The following is a 9,851-nucleotide window of genomic DNA, read 5'->3' as shown; positions in this document are numbered from 1 at the left end:
TTAATGTATTTTAAGGATAATATTTTAATTATCAAATGTGCAAATGTTGGAGTATGTTAGATGTTAATAAATTGATGCTCAATACACTGATATAAAAAAAAAAAAAAGTGTATTAAAAACATTTAAAACTGTAAAGATGTTGTTGTTTATAGAAAAAATAAATTAATATTTAAAAAAAGGGTATATTGTAAGAATAATAATATGTAAGATGAGAAAAATATGCTCAAATTTAATATAAACAATTAGCTTGACATAAAATGTGTTGACAAATAAAAAATGTTAATATTGAAAAAAAATAAAAATAATTAAATACAGTATAAATATATATTTTTGTTTTTAATTTATAATAATATTATACATGTGTTTTTATTTAACTAAATTATACAAAGTAGTATTTAAAAAGTATAAATTAGATTTTTTTTTTATTGTAAATAATTATGACCAAAATAATATGGTAAATGCCATGAAGAGACAACCAACAGCAACATAAGGACTTTTTCGTTCACCAATTCTGGCACATTTCCAAAAGATACCACCGAGTCTGTGATTATGACAAGAGACAATGTAAATACAATATTATAAAAACAACAACAAGTGACATTGATTAATTATAAATTTAACTTACCCAACTTTTTGTCTGTCAATTAGTCTTGGTATAATTGATCTTAGGTAAGCACAAGTACAAATTAACAGTAATATAACTGTCATCAAACTTTGAAAATTAAATATCGCCGACTGTCAAATAAACAAAACAAATAAACAATATTATTTAGACAACAATTACTCAACAAAACAATACCAATGAGGTTATGTTTGTGTTTTTTTTTTTCTTTGACTTAATAATTCGATATAAAATTTGTTTATTAATTTAAATTACTTACCATGATTTAATGTAGATATTTGAGTTAAAAATATTGACTATATAATTATTGGAGTATTAATTAATTTATTGTTTATTTTTTTTACTAATCATTTTGACATATGCTGGCAGTTTTTTATTTTTAGTTTTGAGGATTTCTGTGTGATGGCAGTTTCTACGGTTTCGATTGGTTTCGATATCGAAATGGCTGATAGAAATAATAAAAACGCATGCGCATTATGCATAATTTAGTCCAACTAAATCACTGATTAGGTGATTAGTTATTTTGCAAAAAATTGGAGTAAATAATTTTATATATTTTAATTTATTTAATTTTAATATTATAGAAATTAACGAGTGATAAAATGCCAGCCTACGAAATGCCATTGTTGCTTCGTGCCATGAGCAAGGTAATCGAAATAAATAATTGTTTAATTTATAGGTTAGATATCAAAAATAATTTATAAACATAATTTTTATTAATAATATTTTTTTATGTAATTAGCCGGATACTGTGGCAACATTAAAACGAGTTGCTACTGCAATATTTAATCGTGGTGGTGTTATTCGAAAAATTGATAATCTTGGTCAACAACCAACACCATACAAAATGAGTGCTCATACTAGAGTTAATACTGAAGCTGGATATTTTATAATACATTTTGATGCACCACCAAGAAAACTTGAAGATATGATGGAAGAATGTGGACGTGATATTGATATTATTAGAAATAGAATTTATAAAAAAGAACTTGAACCATCACCACCATGTACTTTCCATGAAGAAATGCTTCCTCCAGCATACAGGTTAATTAATTTATTAAATGTGTATATTTTTTTATAAATAATAATTATTAATTAAATATTTTTTTTATTTTTTATAGACCACAAGTACAAGAGTTAGTGGAAAACTCAAAAATCTTCAGAAAAAACAAATATACTTATGTTTTTAAACAAAATTCTGGATTAGATTATTATCCATTCCAGAGATAAATAAACATTTATTTTGTATTTTAATTAATTATTAGATATCTAATAGAGTAAATAAAAAAAAAAATTCTCTTATGTACTAATGTATTTTTATTATTCATCGCTAAATACATTTTGAAAAGGCAGAGTTATTTGTTTGTTAAAAAAACAACAAACAAACATGAAGAAAAAACATAATATTTTGTACAAAAAATACTTAATTGTTGATGTTTTAACATAATATAAATTTTAACGATGATAAATTAATTGTTAAATCAATTTTTATGAATTGGAATTATATATTCATAAAAAATTATAAAAAAAACATTTTTCGATTTCAATAATTATACATAACATTAATTAATTTTCAATTCGAAATTTTGTGCAAGAAATAGATTAAATCTTATCAAATAATTTGGCAATTATATTTTTTTGTTTTGTAATTGTTTAATTGTTTTTTTTTTATACTTAATATACTTAAATGGACCCTGATTATTAAATGGAATAATAAGTAATTGTCTTTTCAAAAATGCATCACGTTGTTTATGACAAAAAAAGAAAAAAAAAAAACAATAATCTCTTAAGCAAGATTGAAGGAATATTAAATGTATTTTTTATATATTTTTTTTGTTTAAATTAATTGATAATATCAATTTTACATGTGTCGTGTATTGCCAAAATTAATACCACTTTGATTGGCACCTTTGTTGCTTCCATATTGAAGACTAATAACACCTTGTCCAGCACGTAATTGTTCTTCAGTAAATTTACGAACATTTTTATCAGCTTCTTTTGGTCCAATACTTGGTTTATCATATGCACCAGCTTTTCTACCAAGTGATTGAAGACAAATAACAACTGAATTTAAATTTTGTCTTTCCCAAAGATCAACTGTTTGAAATGTTTCTTGTGGTGGTACACCAAGTGCTCTTGCTGATTCCAAAAATGTATTTATATTTTCCATACATTTAAATGCCATTGTACTTTGATTTATTTTTTTTATTGAACCTTCTTTTATATGATTTATCAATCTAAAATTATTACACAAAAAAACAAAGATTATTATTTTATTTTTTTAAATTATATATTTGTTTATTTTTTCATATTTTATTATTGATATTTTTACCTGCATAAAAGTGTTCCATCTTTTAATATTTCATAAAAATTATCCATATCACCACTTGTCTCAATATTTTCACCAGTTATTGTCTTGATCCATTCGAGACATTCTTGGGCCAATTCTTCGCTGTATTTACTATTAATCTGTAAGTCAAAAAAAAATATTTAATATGACAAATAATTATATATATTTATGCTGTAATTTATTACGAAATATTTCAAGGTCTTTGTCATTTAAAAAAAAAAGTTGGTAATCATTTAGTTTTATTTTTAAACATGATATCATTTTATACATGAGCAACGACAAAAAACCAATGTGCTTATCATCCCACTGTCGTTATCAATCATTATTTTATTTATCAATTTTCTGTTTTTTTTTTTTTTTTACCATTTATATCTTGTTTTTTCAACACATTTTGTCGTATTTTTTATTTAACAAAAATTATTTTAAATATATTTTTCATTAAAAGTCACTGTCTTTTTTTAACTACAGCTTTTTTTTAATTAAAAAATTCAATTTAGTATTTTTTTTAGTTTTATTTTGTCTTCCCCCCCTCACCCTTGCCAGTAAATTAAATTTAATAATTTTTAGATAAATATATATTGATGTAAAATTAAATTTCTTAACACAATTTATTTACTTCCGCGTGTACTTTTTTTAAATACAAATAATGTAACTAAAACGATAAAAAAAATATGAAAATATCTCGCAAAAGAAAGGCACAATAAAGCCACTGTCTCGTGAAAAATAATTTTTTAAAAATTTTATAAAACAAACTGTATAAAGTCCAAACAAAAAAATAATAATTTTTTTATCAGATAAAACAATGATTCATAGTTCGATTAAGATCTATTATTTTCTAAAGTAGAATTAAAAAAAAACAAATAATTTTATTGATGATCAATCTTGTACAAAGTATGTCATTATAAAAAAAAATATAATAATAATAATTTTATATGAAAAATAATGTACAAGTTATTCTCAATCTCGGTGGTCCAGACGAAATGAAAAAAAAAAAAAAAATATATACGATCATGTTCACCTTCGTGACTCTCTGTAAATATTAATAAATTCCGTTATTTTAAAATTTGCATGTCACGTCATTATTTTCGATTGATCGTTTATTTAAATAATAATAATAATTAAAATTAAATAATTTATTAAATAATATATTTTATTAAGTAAATATTTGTTGATGATTTTCGAAATATTTAAATAAAAAAAAAACCGAAAAAATTAATTTTAAATATGCATAATTGCATAGATTTATTATTGAATAGAAAACTTTTTTTAATGTTTAATTGTTATTTAATTATGCATATATAATGTCAATCAAAATAAAAATTTTCCAAGTTGAATTGTGAAAGTTATTAAAGTTTAGGTCGATGACACAACATAACTACTTGTTGTGACCCGAAGTTTGTCTCACATTTTGGCATTTTCAATTTGCACAAAATTCCAATGACTTTTTATTTTTTTTTTCCAACATTTAATTTGTATTTATATTGTACTGGTGCATAAGTAAATTGCACTGTCAGTTGTATTTTAAATTTTCGAGAATATTCTCAGGCTGTCTAAACATTTAACTTTCCCTGTCTTGTTTACTTCCCAGTCATGTGCCCCAACGTAATGACGAATAAAAAAAGAAATAAAAATACATAATAATAATGAAAAATGAGAGAAACATTCCCTTGCTAAAATGTGTATTTATTTTTTAAATAAATTGTGACCTCATCTACCACTTTCTATTACCACTTGGCTCAAATTTCATTTACGAGAACTTAATTATACTTAATTATCAATAAAAAAACATATTATTTAGTTTGATTGTTCAGAAAATTTAAAAAACAATTTAAATTTATATGTAAATATTATTTGTTGATTTTTTTTTTCTAATATTGTTTAGCAAATGTAAACTTTATGATCGATTGTCTATATCAAGTTTCAAGTCCACAAAACATTACGTAAATCAGACCGCAGTATAATTTTATGTTTGATAATAATTAATAACTTGTGAACAAAGTTCCAAGTCTCTTGGTTAATTTGAACATTAAAATTATCTTGAATTTTATTTACAAATTATTATACACTATTAATTAGTAAAAAATAAAAACCAATGAATTATAAAAAAATTTTTTATATCCAATTTGAAGCATCATGATTTATGTGTAGTCTTGAATTATTTTATTGTTCATTAACTAAATGATTTAGTGACTATTATTATTTTTTAATTAATATATTTGTAATATGAATTTTTTTAAAATTAATTTTCTTATTAAATTTTAGTACTCAAATAGACTTGAAATTTAAAATACATGGCTCATTTTAATTATTGTCAATTTATCAATCATGCTAAAATTTATAAATAATAAAAAAAAAATAACTTTTAAATTAGCTCAACAATTATTATGAAATTTTCATACAATATTTATAATTTTTTTACAAATTTAATCTAAAAATTTCATTAATTTTTTGAGACAATTTTTCGTAAATTATTTTAATAATTTATTAAACTAAATTTTATCTATAAAAAAAAAAAAACATCTGAGAATTTATCAAAATAATACATCAAATTCTAGACAATTGTATGTTATTATTATTTTATTTTTCTTGATTTTACTACAAAAATAAAAAAAAATATTATCAAGTGTTACAGTTGTTGCTTGTAAGTCTCTAAACTGTTGACCTACTTTTTAAGGTCATGCACTCAATTTATTGCATAAGCTTTAAAAAACACATTTTTATGCTCCATTAGGATACAATTTTCCTTTTTTTATTTTTATCTGTATCATTTTTTATTAAATCCTTTTATGGATTTGTAAAATAAAAAAAAAAAAAAAATTTTTTAATAAAAATAAAAATATAATATTGATATACACTTATATGGTATCGTAAATAAATAAATAAAATATATATAATATTTAATGACAGCACAAGCTTGAACAATTTAACCGTTAAAAAAAAAATTCAAAGTTTATAATTCAAACTGACTAGACTGACCCAAATTTATATATGACATAAAGAAGAAGCTATGTAGATAAAAATGACTCATGGGAAAATTCAAAATATCATATTTATATTTCACCATTGCCTGGATCATCAAATTCCATGTTATATTTTTTATATATTTTTTTATTTGATGTATTATTTATTGATCAAGTGGCCATGACATCACACCGAAAGAATTTCTTTTTTTTTTTTTTATGATAATTATATATTTGCAAACATACATCAGCTGTGTTTGAGTCAATTGACTCAAGTATTAAGTTGATGGTCAATTCTATCCACACAATTATATCCTCTGTCTTGGTAAGTCTCGATTGATATAATTTTAGTATACTTGATTAAATTCCAATTGACATACAGTTTTAATAAAATTAAAGAAAAAAAATTTAAAAACCAATACAAAGTATTTCATTTAAAAATATTTTTCAACTAAATTTTTTATGTCTCGTCAGTTGTAAAATATATTGTGGGTATTCTAAAACTATTTGCCTATGATTAAAAAATATTTTCATCTTTACTTTCAATTTTTAAGATAGAGAAAAAAAATAATTAAAAATATACCAAGTCAAGCTGCAAGCTCTAAAGAAACAATAAAAAAAAAAAAGAGAAACAAACCGACTAGACAGTGTTTATGTATTATTTACAATAAAATGTTTCAACAATCAGTCTGAGTAGCCATCATGATTATTATTTACTTGAAGATGAGTATTTTAATAATAAGAAAAAAAAAAAAGCTATTTCTTTGTTTGATTTTTTGTTTATCTGAGAATTGATAGGTAGGAAAGAGTAAAGGTGTAAAATAGCTAGTAGATTAGTGAAAAAAAAATTTATAAAGATGATTGTCTGATGAATAAAGACACATTTCTATATGACTAGATACATGTGTGTTTGAAGGCCATACAAAAATTTATATAGTATATGTAATGTTACAGACAGAAATTCAAGTCCGTGACCAGCGTGGATATTCTTATCGCTGACTGGAATGCATATGTGGCTAAATCATTACACACATATAAAATAAAAATTATTATTATTAACGAAACAACAAAAAAGGAGATAAAAAATTTAAAATTATAAAAAAAAATATATATTCAACGCGTCAACAGTTAAAAATTTAAGATTAAAAAAAATTTTTTTTTTCATAAATTTTATCTTTAAAAAGTATATTTATAAATGACCAAGGTATATTTTTTTTTGTTATCAATTTTATAAAGAAATTATTAGAAAAAAAATTTTTATCTTTAGGAAATTTTTTTTTTTATTTTTAATCAATTGGTTTTATTTTTGAGTATTTTTTTTTTTACTATTTTTGGTCATGCTTTGATGTTTATTTTGACGACCATTTATAGATATGACTCATCCCCTGATAAGATCAACAATTTTTGTAAAATAAAAATAACAAAATGACGATTATATTTCGAAATAAAAATAAACACTTGTAATAATTTTTAATTTTTTTTGAGAAAGAATAATTAAAGTTTCACATTGAGGATAATAAAAATGATAATAATTATAAAACCTCAGGGTCATTGAGGATATTTAATTTAATATTTTAATGATTTTAAGATATTTTTTTTGTTTAAGGATAAAGCAAACATTGTCAATAAAATTATTGATGACTGCATAATGATTAATTATAAAAACACAACGAAATCGTTATAATAATAAATAATTAAATAAATATATCACGAATCTATTTAAATCGATGACAGAATTGTTGTGTAAATGTTTGATAATTTATTCGAATCGTTGTTAAATACTTGACTTAAAAATTTATTTAAAAAAAAATATAAAACCTTGTGATATGTTTACAGCCCGCATCGTATAAACACGGTCCAGGTAAGTATTTTAATCTTTATATATGTATTGTATATTCTGTCTCACATTTAGCTGGAAATGGAAGCTCAAAATGAGATAAATAAATGAAAATAAAAAAGAGAAACATAATATACATTTTGTGTCGTTGTGAGGTGCGAGGACCCATGAACAAAAGTATACCAGGGCAAACGAGTTCCAAAGACGCTCCTTTCTTTGGTAGATATCAACTGGCAATTGAATATTTTTTTTTTTAATTTTATTTAATTATTTATTTTAGGACGTAAATTATTTTTCTTATATATTGATTTTTTTTTTATAAAATCAAGTCAAAGTTTAATTGCTTTTACTGATAATATATTCACGACATATTTACCGATTTTAATTGTACTCATATTTTTTTGAACTACATAAAATGATGATAAATTATAAAAATGATTAATTACGAAATAAACAAAATAATAATATTAACAGTCAGTATTTTATTTCTTTGTTTATTTTGAGTATGTAATTTTACTATTTAAGGGATGATTCTCGCCCGGGCAAAGTAGGTCAGTTTGGAATGCTTTTGTCGAAGGGATGACACACTTTTTTTAATAACTGTATGACGTCAATAATTTTTTGATAAATAAATAACAACAAATGTACATTTTTGTGTTAAAATTATAATTTTTAAATGAAAATTATATTACCTTTTTTTGTGCCTCAGCAGCAAATCCGGATTTGGTTGCTCGATTAGTTGCCATTATTATTGATTAACTTAAATTTTAAACAAATAAATAACAATTTAATAATATTTATATTTTAACAATATTTGTGTATTTTGAATGATGATATTTAAGAAGACACTTAAATGCTTCAATGGTTGTAGTCAGACTGAAACGACTGTACACAGTGAAACTACTGAAAACGAAATACAAGAAAAAAAAAAAAAAAGAAGCGGGGTAAAAGTTTCCCCGCCCAAAGAACAGCACCATCAGCACTCATCAGTGCAATCACACACCTTTGTCCCCCTTCTTTTATTTAATTTTTCATACACGTGGCCCCACCATTTACTCATTTTTCCCCAAAGCCAATATTTTCAACGAAAAAAATAAGATTATATTTATCATTATTCATTATTATTTGATAAATAAATTGATAACAATGTTATCTATTAAAATTATCAATTTAAAATTCACATATGCAGTTGATTTTATTTTTTTTCATTCAAATTGATTCGTCATTTGTCGATTAATATATCATGTAAAATATTTATTTTTGTTTATTTTTTTTTAAATAAAATTATAGACTGTGTTCTACTTGTTGATTTTTTTTTTTTTAATTTTATTTTTATGTACATCAACGATTCACTTGATGACAATTAGGTCATATACAATTTTGGAATTACCGTGGGGCTTGTGATTCATCAACGATTAAATTTACCATCAATGGAAAAAAAAAAATAAATAAAAAAAAACCTTGCTCGAACTTTAAAACAGATATAATAATTTTTTTTTTAAATTTTAATTTACATTATAATGGAGTTTTTATTTTATGCTAATATTTGTTTATCTTTATTTTTTTTTTTTTTCGAATAATCATGTTAGAAAGATAATGTGTACAAACGGGAAATCATTGTATACCAAGGTCGAAGCAAAATTTCTTTTTCACTGTCCATATTTGAGAGAAAAAAAAATACAAAAATTATTATCTATCAATATTTCAATCTTGAAATATAAAAAGTATAAACTCTCCAATAAAATTATACGATTATATATTTTTTTTAATTAAATGTATATGCGTCATTGCGAGGATAATCCAAACCGGGTCGACGAAAGTGAGTCGGCCGGTTTCTGATGGTCAAGAACGAGCATGACCATGAAGTACTTTACTTTGCGAAACTGAAAGCCATATTTGTGTTTTTTTTATTTGCAGGATCATATCTTCATGTGTGTGTGACTTGTTTGAGATGAATTTATTTGATATATATATTTAAAATTAACAACAATAATAATACTGGAGGTTCAAATTGAAGATGCGTGTATATCTCAACGGTTTTTTTTTTTTTTTTTCGTATTGAGAATTATTTTTGGAACAACA

General features: G+C 22.7%; 3 protein-coding genes across 4 annotated transcripts; 1 reads left to right on the top strand and 2 right to left on the bottom strand.

The window, feature by feature from the left end:
- Nucleotides 1-345: 345 nt before the first annotated feature.
- LOC122858255 (protein kish-A) lies at nucleotides 346-1,022 on the bottom strand. Its single transcript, XM_044161030.1, has 3 exons — nucleotides 882-1,022; nucleotides 626-735; nucleotides 346-541 (listed from the first exon to the last, which is right to left on the bottom strand). Exons 1-3 carry the CDS (start codon nucleotides 882-884, stop codon nucleotides 436-438), a joined length of 219 nt encoding a protein of 72 aa, XP_044016965.1. The 5' UTR covers nucleotides 885-1,022; the 3' UTR covers nucleotides 346-435.
- A 2-nt stretch (nucleotides 1,023-1,024) lies between these two features.
- On the top strand, nucleotides 1,025-2,560 carry LOC122858253 (probable 28S ribosomal protein S6, mitochondrial). Of its 2 annotated transcripts, XM_044161029.1 has the most exons (4): nucleotides 1,025-1,132; nucleotides 1,207-1,269; nucleotides 1,365-1,666; nucleotides 1,744-2,560. In XM_044161029.1, the coding sequence occupies exons 2-4, from the start codon at nucleotides 1,225-1,227 to the stop codon at nucleotides 1,850-1,852; spliced, it is 456 nt and encodes a 151-aa protein (XP_044016964.1). In that variant the 5' UTR covers nucleotides 1,025-1,132; nucleotides 1,207-1,224; the 3' UTR covers nucleotides 1,853-2,560. The 2 variants fall into 2 exon arrangements, with proteins under 2 accessions (XP_044016964.1, XP_044016963.1); XM_044161028.1 differs by having other exon boundaries at nucleotides 1,102-1,269.
- On the bottom strand, nucleotides 1,633-8,684 carry LOC122858252 (myophilin). The gene is made up of 3 exons (XM_044161027.1): nucleotides 8,462-8,684; nucleotides 2,955-3,091; nucleotides 1,633-2,859 (listed from the first exon to the last, which is right to left on the bottom strand). Exons 1-3 carry the CDS (start codon nucleotides 8,513-8,515, stop codon nucleotides 2,484-2,486), a joined length of 567 nt encoding a protein of 188 aa, XP_044016962.1. The 5' UTR covers nucleotides 8,516-8,684; the 3' UTR covers nucleotides 1,633-2,483.
- Between the last annotated feature and the right edge of the window lie 1,167 nt (nucleotides 8,685-9,851).

The sequence above is a fragment of the Aphidius gifuensis genome, linkage group LG5 (genome assembly GCF_014905175.1).
Source record: "Aphidius gifuensis isolate YNYX2018 linkage group LG5, ASM1490517v1, whole genome shotgun sequence".
Lineage (NCBI taxonomy): Eukaryota > Metazoa > Arthropoda > Insecta > Hymenoptera > Braconidae > Aphidius > Aphidius gifuensis.
The sequence above is the reverse complement of the archived record's forward strand: the minus strand, read 5'-3'. Positions and strand labels throughout refer to the sequence as shown.